The 25,533-nt window shown below is 37.6% G+C and overlaps 2 protein-coding genes across 7 annotated transcripts in view; one reads left to right on the forward strand and one right to left on the reverse strand.

Moving 5' to 3' along the window:
* Window positions 1-753: 753 nt before the first annotated feature.
* Window positions 754-3,032, reverse strand: map10 (microtubule associated protein 10). The gene is made up of 2 exons (XM_035531600.1): window positions 1,523-3,032; window positions 754-788 (listed from the first exon to the last, which is right to left on the reverse strand). Exons 1-2 carry the CDS (start codon window positions 2,906-2,908, stop codon window positions 774-776), a joined length of 1,401 nt encoding a protein of 466 aa, XP_035387493.1. The 5' UTR covers window positions 2,909-3,032; the 3' UTR covers window positions 754-773.
* The window catches only part of LOC113588360 (signal-induced proliferation-associated 1-like protein 2), an 80,359-nt gene continuing 57,004 nt past the window's right edge, over window positions 2,179-25,533 (forward strand). For 2 of the 6 annotated variants that reach the window (XM_027027507.2, XM_027027515.2), the window contains exon 1: window positions 3,490-3,657. The gene's annotated coding sequence lies outside the window, so the exon portion shown is untranslated. Of the gene's footprint in view, window positions 2,250-2,635; window positions 2,719-3,489; window positions 3,658-4,570; window positions 4,604-19,461; window positions 19,513-25,533 lie in introns of those variants that run through there. The other 4 variants (XM_035531598.1, XM_035531596.1, XM_035531597.1 and 1 more) reach the window with 4 other exon arrangements.

Below are 25,533 nucleotides of genomic sequence, written 5' to 3' on the forward strand. Positions count from 1 at the left end.
GCAAAGAGAGATCATCAGGGACAGAGTGGCAATTGTCCACTCCACAAATTCTGATTTAACTTCCTGCATTATGGTTCCCATCCACGCGCAAAATAACCCACAAAACATGCAACACTCCTTAAGGAAAAAAATAAGAGGGTTGTCAAAATAATTAGCCATATACAAAATAAAATGAATGATTTAGTTCGTTAAAGATACTTCTATAGTTTATTTACACAACTAGTGACAAATTGAAGAAAGAAAAAGTGATACACATTACAATGCAACAAAACATATAACTCAGACTCTGCTCTGTTTAAAGAACAAAAATAATCAAAATAGGTTACATAAAATAGTTTTTTTTTTATCAGGACATCCAAATCTTACAATGCAATATACACATTTATAAAATCATTGTTCATAAAGAAATAGAAGTGGTCATGTGAATGCAAACATACTTAATACAACAATCACAAAAACTGTCCCTAGCCATTACATATACAGAGACGACAAATCAGTCAAAATGGGACTGAATCTGTCAGATTGTGTAGCCTGGAAGCTTGTTGATCACCAGATCGGAAATAGGTTGATATTTATTCTGAAAGCCCAAAGAAGCCAGTGTATCCTTTTCCTCATAAGGATCTGGAGAGTAGATTGACTCCAACACAAAGTCATTAGAAGGTATACACCTGTACATCGAGTGCTCTCTCTCAAGACGTCTGGGGAAACTCTGAGATTTAGGATCCCTTTGCCAATGTCTGGAACTGCTAGAAATGGATGCCGACAATCTGATGTCATCTGATGATGTACTGAAAATGGAAGTTTTAAGATGAGGCTTCATTATATGGGTGCCTTTGAGAGACAACTTTGGAGAGAGTGACATTTTGACAATAACAGCATGTGATGTATTTCCATGGAAGGAGCAGCTAGCGCTTGAGCTACAACTTGAAACATGTCCCCTTTGGGATCTGTCAGGCTCAGGACTGCTGAATGGGGCAGGTGATCCATCTGTGGGATCAAGACTGGTAAAATCTTCTTGGTACTCATCTGACTCCACACTATTATGTGTGGAGGCTGGTCTGTAACTTGTACCACAGGGTCTGCTGTCCTCTCTATCACTGTCCCTAGTGTTTAGCATGTCACAGTTGGTTTGATTTAGATAAAGGGAACTGGTGTGATTGTTTCTGGCTGGAAGTTCATCATTGTAAGTGTTTTGTCTAAACATACTGGGAATGTGGACTTGCACCTCTTTGTCTGAATTATAATAGAAACCTTTTGCCTTTAATGAATTTAAGGAAATAGGCTGATTGGTAATGTTTTTACAAGCGCTTGTGTTTTTCTTTAGGTTTGATATAACTTCAAGTGGTGCAGGGTTAATTTCAAGATTGCTAAACAGTTTTCCAACAGACTGATTTTTGTCTCTTTTAAAAATCTGGCTGGTTGAATTCATTTTTTTACATTTGGGAGATTTTTTTTTCTGTGATCCTAATTTTTTATTTTTAAACTGTTCTCTGCATTCATGCTTTGTCATGTCCAGCTTTACCTGCTTAAGTCGAAGATGGAAGGTACGAGTTAAGCCATACCCAAGCTTGCTTTTGTGGTATGGTCTTTCTTGTTGACCTTTAAGGGGCACATGAGAGGTACTCTGTCTAGGACTAAGTAATTGAACTGCTGTTTGAATTGGAGAAGCAGCGGTTTTCAGGTACCCAGTTTTGTCTATATTCCCTGAAGCAGGGGTAGGAGAGGGTTGTTCTGCAGAAGTACACAACCATACTAGATTGGGGGGAACTGAAAATGGATGTTGCTGTTGATGTGTCTGGTCACTAAGATGTGAAAGTTCACCAATAAGAGCATTCAGTAGAGGCAACTGTAGAATGGCATCCCCAAGGAAAGAAGGCACAGTGTGACTATGTTGTACTGCTACATCAGAAACTAGCCTGTTCTGTTCACCCCTCTTTGGTCCATTTATTTGATAAGTGCATTCCATTTCAGCTGACGTCACCATATCCTCTGTATGCTTGTTGCTCAGATTTGCCAGTCTGAAACTTTCCATTTCAGCATGTCGATTTTTCTCTCTGCAACAGTAAAATAGAGGTGGAGGGCAAAATGTATGCCACAGCAGTTCACCACATTCTACTTCAGTAACAACTGATATATCTTTCTTTTTGATGTATTCAGTCTGGGTAGTCTCTGCTGCATCATGTGTTACTTTTGTCTCAGACAACAGAACCTCTGTTGATTGCTCATCTGGCTGTGAGGGAGCATTACAGGTAACGTTCTCAGGCAAGCATGGTTGAATTTCATCTGCTCCATTGTTCTCTGTAGATGTACTGTTTGGTTTCAGAGAGGCACATATTTCATCGAGCTTGCTCTCGGATATCCGAGGAATTAAACTCGCCCCTAAACTCACTATTTTATAAGCAAGTGAAATTGCTCCTATATTTTCACCCTTGAGATTCAAAATAGGGCTAATTACTTTTTCCCCGTAAGACGCTGGTGTCCAAATTCCACGTTTTTCTACGTCTAGCTTGACGCGGTTGGTCAGTTTTGCAAGAGATATCACCGAACTTCCAATTAATTTCGGAATAGTACCGCTTACATCCAGCAGCATGGTATAGAGAGGGGTGTTCGATAAATGAGCGTGGAGTGAATTTAGATTGATTTCAAACAAGCATGACTTGCCTTTTTTGAAGGAATATACAAAACTGTTTTCCTCGGAATACAAGTACGTTTCAGACAGTAAGTGTACTTTTTCAGAAACTGGTTTTGATGAAGGGTCATCATTTTCTGAGTGGTAAATCAAAAGCGTGGGAAAATCCAAGAGACGCATGGCAACTGCAGGCTCCATATTAATTTTACGAGTGTTATCAACGCTAACATATTCCACAAAGAGCTCGAAAGAAAACAAAGTTTGATTTGTGTCTGCCATACTCCTTGCTAGAGTCTATGTCCAATAACACCGTCTTACGTTTATTAGCAAAAAGGTTATTAAGCAAAAATAAACTTAATCCGAAAAAGAACGAACTCCAAATAACCTGTCTCATAGCCACGTTAGCACGGTCGCATCTTCTTACGTAATGCGCAACCGAGGTTCGACGGGAATAGTAGTTCGCAAATGTATCTTCTCCCCAGTAGCCACAGACACATAGTAGGCTATAGGCTTGTGTTTATGCATTTTGTTTTCAATGTAATTTAACATATATGAAAGTGTTTGCCGTGAAGTCTGATCTCCTGCAATAGTTTCAACCTAACACGCAAGTTACTGAGCGGTGTTTGTCAGTAGGCTGCCCTACTTAGCTAGTCGTCCATTATGTTAGTAACGTAAACTAAATGATAAACTTTTCATATTGCATTACTTGATTAAATTTAGCTCGGAATATTAATTTAAATCGTAAAGGCTATGACGACGACGTTTTGAGTTTGGCAACGTTTCAACAAATCATCGCGGGAACTGAAGAAGGTGGAGCTATTAGACCAAGTGATTACACCGGCTTCGTTGTCGGAAGAGAAGTGGTAGTAGTCGGATGGATTGTATTTTCAGTGGGGGAGAGGGGCAAATAAAAATGTAGCAAGCTTTATTTTTAAAAATGCTTAATGGAATTATAACGACATTCGGTTGTTTCATTTGCATCTGCTAAATTCGTAAACTATGGGGATTTTTCCCCCCCAATGCTGAAGGTAAGGTTACATCTTTGTTCACTTTAGGAGTTCACTTTAGGCTAGAGGCAGCATCCAGTGATAAGCAAATGCTGAAGTTACCTTTTGTTCTGCCATGAATTATTTTTGTTGTATTTAGTGTGACAAAACAGCTCAAGTTCTTTGGTAAAACACCGACATATATGTTAAAATATTGCCAAAGGTGTTGTAAAGCTGTTCCTTTCGTCTTCAAATATGATACGATTCTTATAAAGCAGTGGCCAGCGTATAGCACACTTCATTATTTTTCCGTGGTGCGTTGAGTGTTATAATGTGCTTTAATAATAGAACATCAAAGCCTACCATTATATTTGCGCGTTTAGTTTTGTCCGATTTATTCTCGTTTGTTCTTCAGTGCTCACTCTTGAGCACGCGAGCACCTGTTTTATTATTATTTTTATTATCATCTCAAGCTTCTTGTAAAACATACGGCATCGCGGTGCTTTCAATTGTTCTTTTTCTTCACAAAATCAAAAACCTTTTTGAATTTACGTTTTTTGCCTCTTTACTTTGTTAGGACGCTGCGCAAATAAATTAGGCCTAGAGGTTTTAAAAGATAATGCCAAGTCAGTCAAAACACTCGGATACACTTTAGTTCTGGTAAACCTAGTAGGTCAATAAACGTGATCAGTCCCAATTTCTATATAAAAATGCTGTATTTTAATTGCGATGATGCTATGCTTATCACCACAAGAGGGCTCTTGACACGCATGTTTAAGCCTAATGTTTTGAAAGCTTTTTGAAGATCTTGCGAGGTTGGAGGTTAGCTACATGGCTGTCAGGACCTTCTGATCTTGTCAAATTGGAACTAAAGTGAAAAGATCTGTTTGATCCCTCTCCCTGAGGCTGTTTAAGAGGCCTGCCTACTTCAGAGAGTGAACTAGGCTTAGAATTACTTGCAGAACAACACATAACCTGAGCAAAATGGGTAAGGGTTTTAATTTTAGTCATACTAACATACAAATTAACGGCTAGTTAAATTTAAGAGCTGGTCTGTTTATGCTGCATGACAGAGATAGGTCTTTGAATCCTGGCAGTTCCAAAGGCCAATTTACTCTAAATGCATTACATAGAAATCACAGGGAATTTACATTCCCTGTGAAAAATTACAGCCTGATTTTTATTATTTTCTTTGGTCATTTGAGTGTGGTTGAAGACATTTGTTCTAATGTATGCTTATAATATAATCATATACTTCTTTGGTATACATCTGGTTTTACTTGGGTTTTATAGGTAGATAGCAGAATGGACATACACTGACTTTGGAAAAACAGGTATCATAATTTTGGTGTAAACCTTTTCTTTCGTGTTTATGATGAAAGAGATAAACAGTGCCCTCGGTTTTTGGAAGAAAATATTCCATGCTTCATCATTGTCATTGACCTGTCATTGTTGTTTAAATCAGTATATAGACATAAAAAGACTTGACTGTGTCTGATAAACTGTTTTGTATTATGCTTCTCAAAAGACTGCCAGGATTAGCTGATTGCATTTCTTTCTTTCTTTCTTTCTTTTTCTTTCTTTCTTTCTTTCTTTCTTTAATTTAATTTAATGACTCAGAATGGTCTCCTGCTCCTTGTGCACTTATGCTAATTAAGAAATATCCTGATCATTGATGTATATAATATATTTCATATTTTGTATTATTTTCTTGTTTGTTTTTTTGTTTGCTGCTTTAATACTTAGAGGGTTCATAGACTGTATGTCCAATGAAAAGCCATGTTTGCTGTATTGCTTTTTTATAAGAAGATTTGGCTGTTTGTGTGTTGTGCTCAAACTTCCTAATTGCTGCTCCCATGATCTCAGGGGAGAGTAAGTGATGCCTTATTGCCTGAAAGTTTGAATCTGTTTCCTTTACTTGCTTTGTCACATGGTTAATCAAAAGGATGTTTAGATTACATGAGAAGTCTGTACAGCGTGTTGCACAATGAAAGGAAATAAAACATTTTGGGCTTAACGGGTGGGGGGGGGGGGGTGTCTTTTACAAAATAATGCATACTGAGACCTGCAACTAGCTCTCTGACACCAAGTTGAAACAATACATTTTTACAGCACATTTAGAAAGTACATATCAAGTCATAGTTTTCAGAGCTGTTGGTATTTTGTCTTTTGTCTCACAATATTATCCAGCTGCATTGTGTTGAATGTGTAAACAGGCATTTGAAAGGTGCTTAGCATATTGAGCTTTGGATATATCATCTTTTAGTCAGGAGATGAATCTCAGAATATCCTGTATCCTAGATGATGAAGTGAGTGGAGGTTTTTAAATGTGTTGATCCAAGCTAAATCCTGACAAGATGAATGCTTATCTCTGGGTGTTGTTACAAGGATATCTACATGTAGAAGAAGAGCCCTCCAATGAAATTGGATTTGAGTGGCAATCTCTTTCCTATACTGACAAGAAGGTGCTCGATGGTTGTAAAGGTTGGGTGGACCTTTTATCTGAAATCAAAGCCAGTCAGATTGTTGATTCCACAGTGATATTTCGTGATGATGTTGTGGAACTAAAGAGGTTGGACTCCCAAGACTAGCCCAAGCATCTCATGTAGAGTTACTACTGTTCTTTCTGAATATTAGGCTCTAAGTGCTTAATAAGATCATTAGTCCACATGTTGTTTGTCTGCTCCTCCACGCCGCAGCAGAAGAAAGTTTGGTTAGACAAATGAATGCTTAGATTATCTTCCACTCACACTGAAAACAAACTTGATATTCATCTAACAGCCATAATCTGTCTTAAATCATAGGACAATTTACGAATATTATTGTACATCTATAGGAGACTGCAGTCTTAATTGTTTTCCAAGTTTCTGTTGGCTTAGGTTGCTGTAATGTTTCCTATTATTCAGAGGATACTCTACAAAGGACTAAATTAGTGAATTTCACATGACAAATAAAACTATAATGAAGGATGAGGGTTTTGTATATAATTAAGTCCTGTGGAAAGCTTTAAGGTGAGTCTTATGGTCACAGTTAGGGTTAGTAGAACAGCTATGTTATTTGAACAGACAGAGTATCTGTTGTACTTAGAAGAACAGATACTCCTTGTAGGTGTACAGTTAAAATCTGCTGCCATACACAGTTCAACAATGGCCAGTTTCTGACCATAGAACTGCTGAAGAAGAAATGAAGAGAATATGGATGGTTAACATCGAGGTTGTTACAGTTGTGATGGGGTCACTCGGGCTTGAGGAATTGCTCCAACAGATCCCAGGAATGACTTCTGAAGCGAGACTGATAATGAGTGCAGTCATAACAACAGCAAAAGTACTGTCACACCCTCAGACTCAAAGGCCTGAGTGTGAAGAAGATATTACTGGATGGGCGAGAAAGGAATGTCAGGTGAGCAAGGAGAAACAGGAGAGGAGTGAGGAGAAACAGGAATGAACTTACAAATTAACAGTAGCAGAGTAGATGTACTGGGTTTGAGACATCTTTTATTTCAGTGTCACTATTTCATAACTGTGATTAATTTAGATCTAGAGATACTATAATGTACACCAAACTAGACATTTGGTTCCATCAGAAGGAACCAGGATGCTAATAATGGTCCTTTTTGTTTATTTTTGTCTTTTCCTGAATAGTGTAATAACATGAGAGATTTAACATTACGACAGCTAAGTTCTAACATTAATGAATTACACTTCCAGACACATTGTAAAGTGCTGTCTGTGGATATAAAGAGGGATTTTTTAATTTATTTATTTATTTTTGGTTTTCATAGATCAGTAAACTGAAATGTATTACTATAACATGAATTTAATTGGAATTAGGAACCAATAAAGTCAAGGATTGGGAAATGAACTATAATTAATTTGTTCACACTGTCATGAATCAGATATGTTTTTGTTTTCTTTTGGAACAGATCTACATGATTTGTATGACAGTTCTGGACCACTCTCCAGTTATTAAAATGGAGAAACCTGGGGAAAGTCTTCATCACAGGGATCAAATCTGTTCATCAAAGTGGCTTTTGCGTGAGACACACAGTCTCCCCCAGACACACTACAGAGAACAGATATCAATTAGAAATGAACCACGGTTTATTCCCCCACTAGGCTAATTTGTCATGTATGTTAATTTATCATGTATGTTCGGTGTTACCATGTATTGTGTTATAGTGCATGAGGCCTTAATAGATTAGATGAATGACTGTTATCACAGAGTAAAATATTATATACAAGTGTCTGGACATTAAAGTTGTTCACACATTCTTTGAGTGTGATACCAGTTAGATGGGCTCAGTTTTCTATCTCTGCACTCCCAGCATTGTGGCATGTTGAGGAAGCCCTGGCGATCAGTGTATGGAGTGAAGTCTCTGTGGAAGCGTATGACCCTGAACCAGGAAAAACAAAATGGCAGACGGTCCCATGTTGCTTTGGAGTAGACAGATTTCTCCTCTTGTATGGCAAATCTGGGCTATATGGTGACACAAGACCACCGTCTGTTAGTGAGAGAACAGGCGGTATCGGTGACCCACTTATCATCTACAGCTTAGACTAGATATAGGGCTTGAAAATGCACAATCCCCAGTTTGTTTGCAGATCTGCGTAAAATTTTTCATTGTTGGGAAAGTAACAGGCTCCATTGATTCACAGAAAGTGGTGTTCATATACCAGTTTGCTTACTACAGTGTCTGTTACTATTCAATGTATTATGTTATACAGTGTCTGTGAGTACACTCTGTTCACCAGAATGTACAGCAATTGCTGAATGCGGAGGATGTTTTAAATTCAGATGGAGTGGAAGAGAGGGTTTTTGCACAGACAATCAAAGCAGTATTATGTGTTTTAAAGGGATATGATCAGCCATGCAGTGCTAATGGAAGCCCAGGGTTGTTTGATTCCATTTGTGTCATATTTTTCCCTCATTTTAACCCCCCTTCTCATTTATTGTATATTTTTGTTATTTAAAAATTCTTATTTTTAAAGGATTTTCTGGATTGACATTGGCCTAATTCTTATCTGTTGTCTTGTCCTTCCCTTTCAATCTAAAGCTTTCCTTTGCTTGCAACAATGTATAATTCATTTGCACTCTGTCATCTTCCCAAGACTTCCCTGAATATCTCTGGAGTACTGGATACTGCTTTGTGACTTTCATAATGTCCAATAAGCATGTGTATTAAAACAAATAAAACCCAGAAAGCAGATCTGTGCTTAAGGACCCAGCAGAGGCTACTTATTATACACACCATTCACTAACACTGTACAGAGATAAGTGAATGTTATAGAGTTTGTCTTTCTTTATTTTAAAGGTATGACCTGGTAGTATATAAAATTTGATTGAGTTAAAAAAATCTAACGAGTGTTTATGCAATACATCATTGTAAGAGTATGTTGGCCTAGGGTGGGTGATTCTTTGTATAAGGATTTTCCCAACATTGAGCCTTTTCTTGTGCTTTTAGACATTACGATGGCTACGTGTGCTTACGCTTTGATGGGAAGTGTCATTCATTAAAGTGCTATCTTTGGATAAAAATAGGAATTTCTCTCTTTTTATAGATTAGTAAATTGAAATGTATTACTATAACATGATTATTATTGGAATTGGGGACCAATAATGACACACTACAAAGATCAGATATCCATTAGAAATGAACCACTGTATATTCCCCCTCTGTACCATAAGTCACTGCTGTCACAACTGAGAAACACCTGAACTTGTAGTACTGGACACTGCTGCCAGTCACACTGAAATGTCAAATCATACGCCACCCTCCATTAATCCAATTATGCTGTAGACTTGTTCAGTGTTGGACAAGTTGATAAGTATATTTTAAAGTTTATGATTAAGAGGATATCTTCCTACATTTGTGCTGGAGTGTGTGGGCTTTTTAGCTCATGCTTCCTTTTTAAATCATATATTGCCATTTTAGAGTAAATCTGTAGTGTGTAGGGCTGCTGGCTGATCTCCAAATGTGGTTTTATGCTAAAATGGAGAGAGGTCAAACTAAAGTTAGGTTAAATTTATGCAGCTGCATCCTTTTTTTTTTTTTTTTTTTTTTTTGCTTTTTTTAATCATGTCTTTAGGGAAACCTTTTGTTACTGTAAAATTAAGTATCATAGAGGGAAGGATATTCTGAAGCCTTAGAGACTGGAGCCTTCAAAACATCCCTGCGACTTCCAAACAGCACTGCACACAGAAGACAAGGGAGTGAGGACTAAGGAAATGTGAGCTTATGTGGGTCATTGTGGTTCAACTCTAGTAGTGCAGCGATTAAGGACTAGCTTCCTTCCTGTGTTCATTAGTCATCCATATATGATCTCCCTTTGAATGATGCAGGAGAAAAGCCTTCTCTGAGTGGAATTCTAGCCCACTTTATAATACTCCATAAACGTGTTCCTCTGTATATCAAACTACATAATTAAAAATGGTCTTTTTCTTGTCACTTTACCCAAGTCTCCTACCCGCAAAGGAGAGCTACAGTGCAACACACCTCCCCATGTTAGCAGGGCTAGTCTGCTAAGAAGCTCCAACACTGATGTTGACCCAATTACTGTGAGTCTGTTGTTAAATCATAAGTGATCTGAATTTGTATTTGATACCTCTCACAATAACTCCAGTAAACATTTTACTATCAGCATGATGGAGGCAAAAGGATAAGACAGGCAAGCAAATAAGGGTTTTTAAGTTTAAAACTATTATAGGACAAGGTGACATTTGTCAGCAGAAATAGCCTGGGTAGAGAGGCCAGCTGAAGCAGCTTGCTCATCTTATAGGAATAACACCATCAGTACAGTAAGGAAGAGATGAGGAAGAGAGAATGATTGTCTTATAGCAATGTATCACTGTTCTTTAGATGATTGCTGAGCTTCTCATTTGACCTGTATGGTAGTTCTATGGAAGGTTGGTGTATTAGAGGTGTTGAGAAGAAATGTATGCAGATGCTATTTTAACTTTTGTTTATGCTGGTTGCCAAGTATACCCATCATATCTTCATTGCATGTTCATAAAATAATGGAAAATGTATATGGCTTTGTATGGATGTTTCGTTTATTGGAAGTCTAAATTGTTTGACTTTCATATGACAGTCAAATTTGTATGCTTGCAAGCATATGGTCCCACAGACCTCAGATTGAAATTGTGAGCTGTAGAGAGAAGCATTGCCACCCACATTTGGCAGATTTAATTTGGTGAAAATATGCTTGAATGTGCTCCATGGGCTAAATCACAGGGTGAAAAAGGAACTCCTTAATGGGGTTGGTTTCTCACGCCTGAATGAGAATGCTCTTTTTCCATTGAGTCAAGTGGTGCATTGTGAACTTGACCAAAGAAATGCAAATATAAGGAACAGATGTACAACCCCCTTTTTTGTTCCTGTCTTTTGGAAGAATTTTGTTCTCAGAGGCTATAGTGGTTAAAGGGAAAAACCATGTTAGTCTGGCACGTGACGCATCCTTTTTCTTCAGGCCTTTTTCTAAGCAGTCTCAGGTACTAAGGAAAAATGCATTATTTTGTGACTAGAGCCTAATAGAGGGAAGAGTTTGACAATAAAGGACACTCAGAGAGAGCAAGACCATTTCCAACGGAATACCAAAACTTAAAAAAATGCTGGTTTGTACTCTCCCTCCCCCAGAGACATGTCCATTTTCAGTCTTTTCTGTGTCATCAATAAGAGCTTAAACATAGTCCCAAAAAGTTTCCATGAGAGAATGGAAATTTCTTTGACCATATTTTCAGCATATGTTTTTGTGGGAAATGTGATGCATTTTCAAATTCAATCCTTTAATAAGGCTATCTGTTATGCACTAGAGTAGAATGACAGCAGGGCTTTCACACCTCATCATTATCATTGGCACATACTTCCATAGTTCGTATGAGGAGGTGACTATATATAATGTTTTTAAAAAAACCTATTTAAGTAAATGCATACTGTTGAAAATTTCATGAATTCATGAGGAGTGAGTGATGGTCAAGATATGCAAAATTCGGGTTGCTGATAATAAATATGCAGCCTGTGCAATCAGTTTAGCTGACTTCAGCATATCATGGATGAATAATATGACCGTTTGCTGAGTATTGTTACAAGTACAACCATAGCAAAGCACAAAAATCACATGTATCATTCATACTTTCTTGTTTGCTTAATCATATAGAAATATATTGTTTAATCATTTAAAAAATAAAAACAATAATAAAAAAAAGATACATCATCTAACATGGCCAGTGCTCCTGTGAAGCAAATGCTCCTTCTATTGTGACCAATCCAAACGGTCTTTAAAAAAAAATTGCCTTTGTTTTTTTTTTTTTTTCTTTTCTTTTCTTTTCTCACTTAACTCACTGTTTTCCCATGCTGTTCCTTACACTTCTCTCCTTTGGAACATGTTGACTTTGGCCTGCAGTTAGATAACCATTACAATGGCTGTTTCAGTTTTGTATGAGAATGTGCGTATTAGTTGGATACATCTGTTAGCTAGTCACTCAGAACCACCCCTATTTAATGTACTCAGTACCTACATAACATGCCAATTTTACAATTCTGAAAGCTAAAAAAGAAGAATAGAAAGGAAGAAACTGCACTGTGGAAAAATCCAGCAGTTTGTAACAAGCCCAAAATATTTATTTCAAATCCTTTGTATTTGTTCACCGAGCTACCTTTGTCCAATGTTTATTTTCATTATTACATGTTTTTTGTGGTGATTTTGTGGTCACGGTTCACCTGGACATTGTTGTATCTATCCAGAGTGGAACATGCTGTGGGAACCTAGGCACAAATTATGAGCTACCTCAAATGCCTTCTCTATTTACAAGCAGCATCAGCCAGGTTTAAAGGTCTACCTTCAGTTTTGCTTTCAGTGTCTTTCTTCCTGCCTTATCTTGGGCCATACAAATATCCATTCACAGTGCCCAAAATCTGGGAACAGTGCCTAATATTCTATAAAATGATCTAAGAATGTCCTCACCAAAGGAAGTAATTTATTTTTCATGTGCTAATTTTAGCTGCATTGGTGAAAACCCTCATTATCTTCTTAGCGGATGAAACTCATCATCTGTGGAACAGAGACAGAGATGCATTAGTCAAACGAGATTCCTTCAAATTATCTTAAATGCATTTTTCGGCTAACCTTTAAAGGCTCATGTTTTTCAGGCTGGCTGTAATTATGTTGCATGTTTGTTTCATTTCCCTCCAACATCTCCATTGCACATAATGTAAGGTTTTAATAAGGGTCAATTATAAGCAAAAACATACAATTTACCTAGCATATGGCAGACTTCTAATATGCTTCAGGTTTTATTAACTCCTGATATCACACCATGGCTAGATTTATGATAATCAGTTTTGATATTGAAGGTGCTAATAGCATGGTGCTTTTGAACGAGGGCGTAGTAAAACTAGTGCTGAAACCTCCTTTGTGTGATTCAGATGATTTGTCAGTCTACTGCTGACTGTACTTAAGTTATGAATAAGATGGAGGTTATGAAGGTTATTGATCATGTAATGCACTATCGGTGTCTTTCTGCTTCAGAGCCTTAAAAAAATCCTACCATTTTATGCTTGGCTGAGATTGCACACACAACATGCCGTCATTGAGGATGGTCATATTGGTCTGTGGTTGCCTAGCAATGGTGTGTTCGGTCTCTGTTCTGTCTCTCCTGTATGGTGCGCATGAAAAATGACTAGATCCACTTACTGCCCTGCTGACAGGTGACGTCAGACCGGGTGTGGGGGTGGGGGAAATGCCCTCCCGTTCACCAGCTGCTGTAGGACATAGCCCTCTGGCCAAGGGAGGCAAGGCTATAAACAAATTTATTTATTTTCTAAAGACTGCTAAAACCCACAGATGTCACACACTTTTCTGTATTCTGAATTTCTTTTTTTCCTCTAACTAAACGGATATAACTCTAAGTAACATGCAACACTAACATTTGTAAATATTAGAAAATTGGGGATTAACGATATTCACATATTTAGGTTTGATACCATTTTGATTTTGAGGTTAAGATTTGATATGATATTTGGTGTTGCATGTGTTAAATGTATTGTGTACTATTGTGTAAATTTATTGTGTGTTAAATGGATTGGTTTGGTTAAAAAAATCCAAAACACTTTTTTTTTTGCTCCTTTTTGATTTCATTAAAAAATAGCAAAAAAAGTGTTCTTCATAAAACAATTATGTATAAACAATACAAAAAAATACACAAACCATCACATTTAAAATCTTATATAGAAAATAAGGTTTAGAATCAGATGGATAGAGTTTTAAATGTTGATACACTGTTTAAAACAAATTGGTTTTGGTATTTTTTGGTATAAACTTAATTTTTTTATTCTGCTACTAGTAGATTGACAGCTAATTTCCCAGATTTGCACAAAAAATAATTTGCAACGATGATTCACCATTGTTACTGCAGTTTAGCTCCAGCCTTAATCTATATCTGGGAAATTGGCCCTAAATATGTTGTGTCTGAATAATCTTGGCTGCTGCACAGTGATCAGTGTTTTGTGGAGTTTTCTTTGATTTGCGCACTTCCGCTCAAAGACCTCATACTTAAGAGCCGCATTCAAATGCTAAGGAAGTTGACTTCCAAAATATCTGTTCTTCAGTAATATGCTGGCCTATAATGGCTGTTTCTTCTTAGATCTATTTATTGTTTTATTGTTTTTTTTTCATTGTAAGCCACTTCCACTGCTTGGAATTTTTTTAAAAAGTGTAATGTTGTACTGATCTGTAGAAAAGTGGGCTGTAGCAGAACAATATGTACAATGCTTTGGGGAAACTGTTGGAGGGTGTCATCACTGAGCCGATTAAGCCAGCTTTACATGACGTGATTATCGCAATAATTATGTTGTCTCAGAAAACATTCACAGATCATGAACTTTGAACCTTTCCTGTATCATGCTCCATGGCAGGAGATCTAGTGCCTCAAATAACAAATTCCTGTTGTCTGGCCCACTGTTCTGCTCAGAACATTATTGGATTGCTTGAAATGTAGGTGGCTGATCAAGTAGAACAAACACTTCTATAGTCTGTGTCTGTCTCTCACATGTTAAGTACATCAAACATGATTTTCAGTGTTTGTGAGAAACATGGGAAGGAAGCAGCTATTTGCTTCCATAGCAAGAAGAAATGTGATAGCGTCACCGGTGAACAACACAGTTGGCAACAAGCGCAGTGCATTCGGTCATATAATTTTGTTCTCTCACTCCTGCACCTGTCGTCAGTAGCCCATACTTTTTGTTCTTGTGCAGAAGTACACTCTAGCCAAATAAATGTGAAGTCCCATAACACTGTGTGCAGACCCATACTACATCTTTATTAATTTGAATGTGTTCCTAAAGTCCATACACCAAAAGCAATGCATTAAGCGTGGCAAGTCTGCGACACTTGCTATTACACACCGGCTGTGACTCTCCGCATGTATAATGAAAATCAAAATACTTTAATTTTGTAATTATGGGCAGACACTCTTGGTTTGCTGTAAGCAGCAAAAAAATAAAAAAATAAATATATCCAAAGCATTTTATCTGCTTGCTCCAAACATTGTCATAAAATTGACATAGGAGTGCATTGCTTGTGACATGAAGCATCTAGTGTAATATGGGCCATGCACTCATGGCCAACTAGGCAGACTAAGCTTCCAGAAAGCAGTAACTTAAATTATTTATAAAACAATTTTTTTTAATAACTAATTTAATAAATAGGATATACACAATTTCTGGTCATTTTTACTCGTTAAATGATTGATACTAAAGTGCTACTTTCCAAGATTCTATTGCTTGGCATAGGTTAAATGGCCCATTTCTATGGCGTCATGCAGCATGTTTTCAAGAAACAAGTCAGTCTGACATATTCGACCCGTCTATTTACTATTTTTAACACATGAAAACAAACATGTTAATGTTCATAAAACCTCATTGTTGCTTTTTACAAAGTAGCCTCTTTTATTGGGGTTATATTTATTATATCTAACTATTTGATTAGTTTATGCTTTATACAATTTTTGTAGCCTGATGAATTACAGCTTCAAGAGATGACAAATCCAATGTCTTCATTTTCTAGCATCGTGTAGTCTGACTTTTAGCACAAGTGAGATCACAAAGTCTATTATGGAAATATGGTCAAGATTTCAGCTGCAGCATCTCAGTGTGACATGCAGCAAATGTGTAAGACCATTGTAATCACACAGTATAAAGCTGACTTTACTTGTTGTACAGGTACTTGAGTAAAAAGTACAAATTCAGGTTGTGCTCAAGTAACATTTAAAATTTACAGATCCCAGTAAAAGATGTCATCTTTTAATTCCTCCACTGAACTCAAGACTTGGTCAGTATATCTTTTATATATATATATATATATATAATTAGACTAATCTGATTTTTTTTATCAGACACTAATACATAGACAACTGAGATGAGAATTTTGATCAGTGATAGATGAGCACAGAGCTAAGAAAAGGAAGAGCATAAGAAGTAAGATAGATGTAATGGCAGTGCCTTCATAGGCCTTTTTCTGCTTCTGGCTGGCACAGTAGACACTCCTCTGTTGGGGCCCCTAGATTTTGCTCTGGGAGTTATGGCTGTTCCCTTTTCAGCTGCAGAAGATATTTGGTCAGAAGACCAAAACTCCAGCTCCTTCCAGCTCACCGAAACATTAGCCTCAGTCCCACCTACAAAACTTCGGGTTGTGGTTTCTTCTGAAGTAGTTTCTCATGTTTGTCTTTAGGCAAAGAGATCACCTACTGGGTACATAAGCACATTGAAGGTATGGTAGTTTATGTGCATGTGTCTGTATATCTGGTTTCTGGATCTGGGTATGCATGCACTATTCTGTAGTTTTGAACAAATATGTGCTTGTTAAAAGGTGTAGTGACACAGTTACACAGTGGCTCTGCAGGTTTTGATGTCCATGTGGAAATGGACATCAAATCGAAAGGCTAACTTCTGGTATTCCATATATTTGAATCCCCTCACTCTCTTTTCCTTGTATTACCCCCCCCCCCCCCCCCATCAAAAAGTTAAATCTGAGTCTGAAAATGCGTCTTTGAGCATACAATCAAAACCAGCAGTACTGAAAGGAAGCCAGTACTTAAACATTCAACCCAGCTAAGTGCCATAATTTCCTACCTTTCACATTGTGCTTTATCAATCCTGCAAACCACAGCATACTTTCAATAGCTGTATATCCAAGCAGTTTGTAAGAGGCAAAGAGAGGGGAGGGGGTCTGTACTTCTTGGCGTGCTTAGGTAAAGATAAAAAGCACTAGACATTAAGAGAGAAAGACAGAAATGGGCAAATCTAGGCATACTAATACTAATATGCTACTCATTTGTGTAATGCCAGTGTGTACTACTACAGATTTCAGAGGTAAGTAAATGTAACTGTTGTAGAAGCATAAGCATTGAGATGCTGAAAGGTGCCTTTTAGATGATGACCCTGAATATGTTGATCCATAGCTGCATAAATTACCTTTTTGTGTTATGCATTTCCTTCTAATTGATCATAACTAACTGTCAAAATCAGCAAAATATGAACATAGGCATTTAACATTTCCTTTTAAACATAATTTACTTCAGTTCGTTCTGGGTTATAACATAGATATAGCCAATCTGAATAGATAGTATCTCTCTAGTCAAAAGTGGAATTATTGTGTCTTGTGTGCTCAATGAAATGCAGGGGGAAGTTGTTTTGAAAAGATGCATTTCTCTCTGAAGTGCACTTGCAGAAATAGCTCACGGACTCCCACATGGCTTTTAAACAGCTGCATGATTTGATAGATTGATTGGTATAGTCAGCCTTTTTGAAGCCTATCTACTTGACGTGGATTATGGACCCTTGTATCTTTTTGTCACTCTTTCTCTATCCATTCCCTCACTTTTTCTTTGTCTTACTTACTGCTTTCTCAGGGGGTTGCATTAACCTTTCTTTGACATCTGTCTGCTGCTCCTTTTCACCATGTTTGCCTTTTTTTTTTTTCTTCATTTGCTCCACTCCTTTTTCCTGCTCATCTAGAATATCACATCTTAGTATGTGGAGTAATAAAACATATTTGTTATATTAAAATCCCTCAGCATGGCACTCTTTTTCCATCATGTCTGCAAACATTTCTGGTAGAAGAAGTAAGTCTACCTCCAGAAACAGTGTAAATGTCAGCTCTGACGGCAAACTGTCACAAGCAATCTGGAAGGGTACATAGTTGTCCATGGGCATCTGGTCTGGGGTGACAATAGCACCCTCCCCCCCAACTTTTATTCTCTTGTGTTTTTTTTCTCTCCCCTGATGGTGCTAAGCTTGTGTGTCACAGTCTAACATGGCTGTCTCCTCCCTGCCCTTTACATATGATAATCAGTGCATCTCCCTCTTAGCAGTTGGTGGTTCTGTGTCAGGGGGATGGTGGAGGAAGAAGGGAACGGTGAGTTCAGAGGGCAGCTGTATGCATTTCAGCTAAATGAGCCCCAATGGTTACCAGACCTTGCTCCACCTCCTCATTCAGTCTAATTTTCTCAATGAGCATTCTTCCAAACCCACCATGAGGGAGCAACAAATGAGGTGACTTGTTTCAAACATTTTAAGGAGTGTAAAACTTGGTTTGAAGTGGACCCTTTCTGGACGAAGTAGAAATACATCCACAGCAGATGTCAGTTGGTGTCAGTGGTTACCAGATATTGACCAGCCTGGGAATATAACACAGACTTTTTAAAAGCATTTTAGCAATTGCTGTGGAGCTTCTTTCAGGTATGTTTGTCAGATCTAACAGCAGAACACAGTGGTGGAAACTCATGTAGTTTATAGTTTTATTGTAAATGAATGACTCAAAAAATATCAGCTGCTAAGATTTATGCTGAGGTTTCATGTTCAGTAGAATATAGATACTTTTTTTCTGAATTCAGTCTCAGCTTTTGCTAAAAACTGGCTTAAATTAATGCACTAGTGCTTTTTTGTCTTTTTTCTTTTAGTGAAGTTGCTTTAACCAACTGAATGTTGAGAGAAGATTTTGTGCCCATGTGATCCAGCAAGCTATGATTTTTATATGAAATGATCTCACCTTTCAGACAGCAAGGTTCATTGGTTGGGGTAGTGCAGAGAATAATGGTATAATTTGCCAGTCTGTCTGTACTTAACCATCCACTGGGAATCTGAATTCCTTGCACAGGTAGTAACAACCGAAAACTATATTAGGATGATTGTTAAGAGAAAACAGCTACTTGGAGTTTAAAGATGAGAAATATCTCTCTCTTTCCCTCTTTTGCTTACTCTCTGCCCCTCTTTCTCTGGACCTTTAGGTGAGTGGGAAATGATTTGAAGATTGGTTGGGGAAAGAGTGTGAATAATGCATTGCATGTAACTGGGCAGTGGTGGCTCAGTGGTTAGGGTAGTCCACTAGTAATTGGAAGGTTACCAGTTCAAGCCCCACCACTACAAAGTTTCCACTGTTGGGCCCCTGAGCAAAGCCCTTAACTCTCAGCTGCTCCAGTTATATTCAGTCATAATTGTAAGTCACTTTGGATAAAAGCATCAGCTAAATGCCATAAAATGTAAATGTAACTTCATTAACCTTCTGTTGCTGTTCTATTAAAAAGCCCACTTAAATTGACCATGTAGATATATTATCTAACTTTTGAGTTTTTTCTGTTTTATTTCTCTTTCTCTCAGTTTTATCTCTCTTAGTGACAAGTTGTCAGCAGAGTGAGCAGTTAGGGAGGCAGTGGAGAGATGTGGTTATGGTAATTGCCAGTGTGCTGTGGTGGTGGTGTATTGTTGTGGCCTGCTGAGCTGCTTTGTCTCCCCCAGGGTTGCAGCACTTGCTCTCCCTGCAACAGATGGCAATTTTGGAGGATGGCCACCAAGGAGCCCACACCAGCAGTGGCCAAGAACAAAAGCACTCACCACATGTTGGGACGGTGTGTTTATTTTATCACTGAGCATATTCTTGAGCATATTAGAGCATATTCTAAAACTATTTTTGAATATTTAATTGATGCAGAAATGGATTTCTAGTTGTAACCAGAATGCAGGTCTTTCTAATGAACAATTAAAATTCATTCATTCAAGATCAACCTTTAGACACAAAACACCAGCAACATTATTGTGCCCTGTGCCAGTGTTACTGCTGTGTTGAGAATGATATACTACCCAAAAATGTTTTTTCGGTTAGCAGTCTTCAAAAACAGACCATTGAAAAACAAGAAAAGCCAATAAAATGGACCTGTAAATTACCTGTACCCAATTACGTGGCCAGTGAAGGTATGGGCATGATTTTGTCCACATAATTTAGCTCTTTTCAAATCGAACACTTGTGGTCTTACTAAGGCTGCAAGCATGTAGACCGCTGCAATGACTTCTAATGGTAGAACATAATTTTGAAGTTTATATACATAAAGACTTTTTTTTTAGACTTTTATTTACTGTGTTCATACAAAATGGAATTTATGAATGATGCAGAAATGCAGAGATAAACAAAGGGAAAGTTAGCTATAACCTTAAAAGCCCACTACTGCCTGTTTCAACTCCTGTACAATGACAGTTAACAAAAAGACTTCTGCCATAAATAGCCCTTGGAAAGTCACGCCAGAATGAAAGGCTCTGTCTGCATGTATGGCTCATGTCCAAGAGAAACAATGACATATTCAAATTGGTGGCCTTGACACAACCTTGACTATATCCTGTGGCACCTTCCTGTTCAGAGCTTTAGTAACATTTTGTAACATTTAGTAACATCTACTTTTCAGTAGATGTAGATACACCAATACTATGTAGTGCTATCATTCAAGCTTAACATATCTAAGAAACAGATGTAAATTTATAAACATTCTTTAATCTTGTACCTTTTACAAAATTTCACTCACTTGTATTTTTCTGTTCTATTAAGTAAAATAATATATACAGATTTTCAAAATTTAAAAATATTATAGTGTGTTTATAATTTGGTCCTCTCTGAATAGGGCATTTATCACCTTAATGAAATAAATGTTTTTAAATCAACAAATTTTCTGGAAATATGATTAGATGCAAAGGAGGAGAAAAGATGTCTGTTGGGACTTGAGCTTTAATATGAGCCACAGGACAGACTTGTCATTTGGATAGGTGTATGGCTTCTGGGTGGCTTTACTAGATTCGTTTAACAGCCTATATTTTGTAGAGCCATGGGGTTCAGCGTGTACTGTTGAGGCTGCTGAAGGCCAACAGAAAATTGCTCATGCATGGGTTTGAAAGAATGTGAATCGGCTATGGTTGCATATTTCCTCTCCAGTGTATGTCAAAACCCCACCTTAGTTCACCTTAGGCCTTGGTCATATTTATTGAGATGTGAACTAAAAGCTTTACAATGACTTTCTCTCTTATTATTTTGAATCCAGACTGTCTGATATTTCTTTATTTTCTTTGCCTCTCAGACTCATTATCAGCAACATTTGTCATCCTGTGTAGGTTGAGCACCAAACCATGTTAGAATGTTCTTTGTATCCATTACCTGAAGCATTTATTTTGTAGGAAAGTCTCTTCCGGATCGGCGTTTTTAAAAAATCTCACTTTTTTACTACTTAGTTTTAGTACCACATGAATGTTTCAGTTGTAGAGAAATGGACTTTTCTCCTTACTTAGTATTACTTATTTGTAGTTTTCATTAGTTCCACCAACTAGCAGCTGATCATAGGTCTCAGCAATGGCTCTTAGGATGCCTCAAAGTTCCAGTAGATTTAACATGCTGGGTCTTCGTTTCAGAGGAAGTTATACAGTCATGGCCAAAAGTTTTGAGACACAAATTTTGGTTTTCGCTAAGTTCACTGCCTCAGTTTTTTTTTTTTTTAGATCCTTTTGTCAGGCGTTTATAGGGTATAGTGAAGTACAATTTTAAGCATTTCATAAGTTTTTAACTTTTCGTTGACAAATACATTTAGTTTAAGCAAAAACATAATATTTACATAGTTGATCCTTCTTTTTTAAGACTTCTGGGCAAAATCTTGACTGATGACAACCCATTCTTGCCTAATCAGAGCTTGGAGTTGATCACAGTTTCTGTGTTTGTTTGTCTACCCTCTTTTTGAGGATTGACCACAGGTTCTCAATCGGATTGAGATCTGGGGAGTTTCCTGGCCATGGACCCAAAATTTCAATGTTTTGTTCACCAAGCCAATTGGTTATCACTTTTGTCTTGTGACATGTTGCTCCATGATGCTGGAAAAAGTGTTGTTCATCACCAAATTGCTCCTGGACCATTGGGAGAAGTTGCTCTTAGATGATGATTTGATACCATTCCTTATTCACTGCATTGTTCTTGGGCAACATTTTGAGCAAACCCACTCCCTTGGATGAGACATGAATGGTCTCAGGATGCCTCACTGTTGGCATGACACAGGACTCACGGTAGCGCTCCCCTTTTCTTCACGGGACAATGATTTGTCCAGATGTTCCAAACAGTCTGAAGGAGGCTTCATCAGCAAAAATATCTTTACCCCAGTCATCTGCAGTCCAATCCTCATACTTCCTGCAGAATGTCAGTCTATCCTTGATGTTTTTCTTGGAGAGAGGTAGCTTCTTTGCTGCCTTTCTTCACACCAAGCCATCCTCCAAAAGCCTTCACCTCACTCTGCATGCAGATGCACTCATACCTGCCTTCTGCCATTCCTGAGCAAGCTCTGCACTGAAGGTGACCCAATCCCATAGCTGCATCCTGTTTAGGAGATGGTCCTGGCACTTGCTTGACTTTATTGGGTACCCTGAAGCCTTCTTCACTGCAATTGAACCTCTCTCCTTGATGTTCTTGATGATTCGATAAATAATTTATTTAGGCACAATCTTACAAGCAGCAATATCCTTGCCTGCGAAGCCCTTTTGATGTAAAGCAATGATGAATTGCAGGTAACCATGGTTAACAGAAGAAGACAATGATTTCAAGCACCACCTCCCCTTTTATACCAACCGGTCCGATCTTCTAATTCAATCAGCATGACCGAGATATCAGCTGCCTTGTCCTCATCTACACTTTCATTGGAGCTAACAAGAAGATTACTGAAATAATGTTAGCAGGTCATTGTGTGGCAGGGCTGAAATGCAGTGGAAATGGGGGTTTTTGTGATTAAGTTCATTTTCATGGCAAAGAATGACTTTGCAATTAATTGCAATTCATCTGATCACTCTTCATAACAACCTAGAGTTAATGCAAATTGCCACCATAAAAACTAAAGCAGCAAACTTAATAAAAAACACAATTTATCAGTCTCAAAACTTGTGGCCATGACTTTTAATGCCCAGTTTATCATGCAACTGCTAATTTGATTGCCAGCATGTGGTTGATGTCTCTCTGAGGAGTAGCTTCAGTTATATGCAGCAGATGATGTATGTTAAGACACTCCTCAATGGATGCCAATGGTGGTCGCTCTACAACGAGGCTGACTTGGTCTTTGCTTAGAAACAGGGTAAGAATGGCCTGATCAGTAGAGGAATTGTTTAGTGCCTTCTTCTCCAGGCTCTGGTAATGATCTCTCTAAGATAAGATCAGTGTATTAATTTGTCTTGCATTTTAATTGTTCAGAGCCTATGGACAAGAGCCATATTACTTTTTTATGATCTACCACCTTCTTTGTCTTCACTCTCTTCAGTGCCTCTTCTCATCTGTAGCATCTTAAACTGATGACTAGCTCTGCTTTGAGTGGAAATACAAGCACTTATGGAATTAGATGCCAGTGTCTAGTTACATGGTCCTTCTTGGGCCATGTGTGCTAAGAATTTAATTATAACTGAGCCTAAAATTATTGGCTTCACGTCAAGGTTAGAACAACTGGCCTTGAGGTTTGATGGAAGCTAGAAAATCCCTCTTGGAATTTCTTTAAACACTATATTATTAGACAAAACTACACTAAATTTGAGGAAGCAGCAGATGAAGGAAAGTAACACAAAAAAAAGTTACATTCCTATGCCCTAAGCTTTAGTAGTCAAATGCTGGCCACTGAAGGATGAGCAATGGGTTAGCAGGGTATATTTCTTTTTTACTTGACAATTTTCCTTCATTGGTGTCTGGGAGGGATGTTGCATTATGCTAGACTGTCACAACTTGTGTAGTTGTGAGATGAAGCTTTGGTTATATTTTATGAAGGCTTTACAGTTCTATTTCAATATTTCCTTTGCACATGTCTTTTAGTTTTAGTTTAGTTTTTGCTGTGCTAAATAATTGTTGGCACTTCTGAATTAGATTGAGTATACAAAAGTCAGAGGAGTAATCAGTGGCAGTAAACTTTGGATCTAAGCTAGGATAACTCTGAATATAAGCTTACATGTTCACCTCAAAACCAACATTATCTAAATTCCACTAAAACTGCCTAACTCTAATTACCTCTATTATTTTAAAAATTTGTGAAAACCTCTGCTCTGGGCAACGAAGGTTGAAAACAACCCCACCCGTGCATGAAAGCAGAAAATGAGTTGACTGAAATAATTAGTCTGCCACCTCTGTCCTTGGCCTTGGAGGTTAACCACGGATATTATCTGCTGATTTTTTCATTATTATTTTTTTAATATTCATTACAGAGAGCAGTGTGTAACAGAACTCTAATTCAGTAGCAGCTATCTCTCATTTCATAAAAAAAAAACTAATAAAAAAATAAATAAACTAGAGAAAACATCCGCAGATGTTATGGTGAAGTAGAATCGGCCTTTTTGCTAACCAAGTGTATTGTAATATTCTATAGAGCCAGCATAAAGTAAGACAAGGGAGCTCCAAAAATATATTTACCGTATGTGTTGCTGTAGTACAACTGGATGGGAACAGGGCACCTTGAGAGAATTTGCTTTCTTTTTAAATTTATTGTGTGTTTTCATTGTGTTAGAGAGTAAAACAAACCATCGACCACGGCCCAGTATCTCAGTTCAATTTTAATATCGTTATTGAAACTGACTTCCATACTCTCACACATACTTGGTTTTCCATCTGACAATCCGCCTGAGTTCTAGTAGTCCTTCTTACATTTTTAATGTAAACTTTGGGAATTTAGTCTGTATGTCGGTATACATAAATTGATATTAGTAGTTACTGTGGTTATGGCTGAATCAGAGCTTTGACATTTTAAATTAAAAGCCATGCTGTATTAGCATGGCTCATTTTGTGTGGAAAACACCATCTGGGTTTCAAATCTCATTAACCACATCACACCAGAGTTTTGCCACAGTTTGATAATCCTTCATTTTCACTAGTGCTAGACATTGTAAAGTACCCACAATGTACAATGCGAGTGAAGAGATGGGTAATCTTCTTATCTTGCTCTTGGATTAGCACCTCAGAGCTGGCTGTTGTATTTGCGTATCCCATCAGAAAAGGCTGTGTCCTGTTTGTATGGGTGGCACGTTCACTTGTTCTGTGTTTTGGTGTAAAAATATGAAGCTAGGTCATATAAGTGGCCACACTGCCAGTGGCAGGAAGCCAAAAATTTGACTCTGATGTATCGTTGTGAAGGAGAGTCCAAGGAGGTGCAGTGAACTGAGAGAAATTTGGCTCCCAAAGTAATCAGTGCAAATGACAAGACTGTGTGAATGCCTTGGGGCTAACATTTCTGAATTTAAGCTCATAAAAATGTAATGACCATGCTTCAAATTCTGAATTAGGAAATGGTAATACATAAGACAATATCTCTTCAAAGAATTAACTACATAATGAAGTATATGCATGTTTTTTCTTCTGTCAATAGTAATAAATGTACAATGAACTATGCATTTAGTATAGAATGTTTTTTTTTCTCTCTATGATGACAAACTCTTCTATGATCCTGAATCCACTAAAAATCTTATACATTTAGATTTTAATGTTCACGTGTTACTGCTCATCTTGATGAGGCCTGCATTTCCTCTGGATATTTTTTTCCTCTTTTAAAACTTGAATGGCTGAAAGTTGTAAACACCACACTCTTGTGTCTGACAACTGTGTGACTAAGCAG

This window comes from Electrophorus electricus, chromosome 11, assembly GCF_013358815.1.
Source record: "Electrophorus electricus isolate fEleEle1 chromosome 11, fEleEle1.pri, whole genome shotgun sequence".
NCBI lineage: Eukaryota > Metazoa > Chordata > Actinopteri > Gymnotiformes > Gymnotidae > Electrophorus > Electrophorus electricus.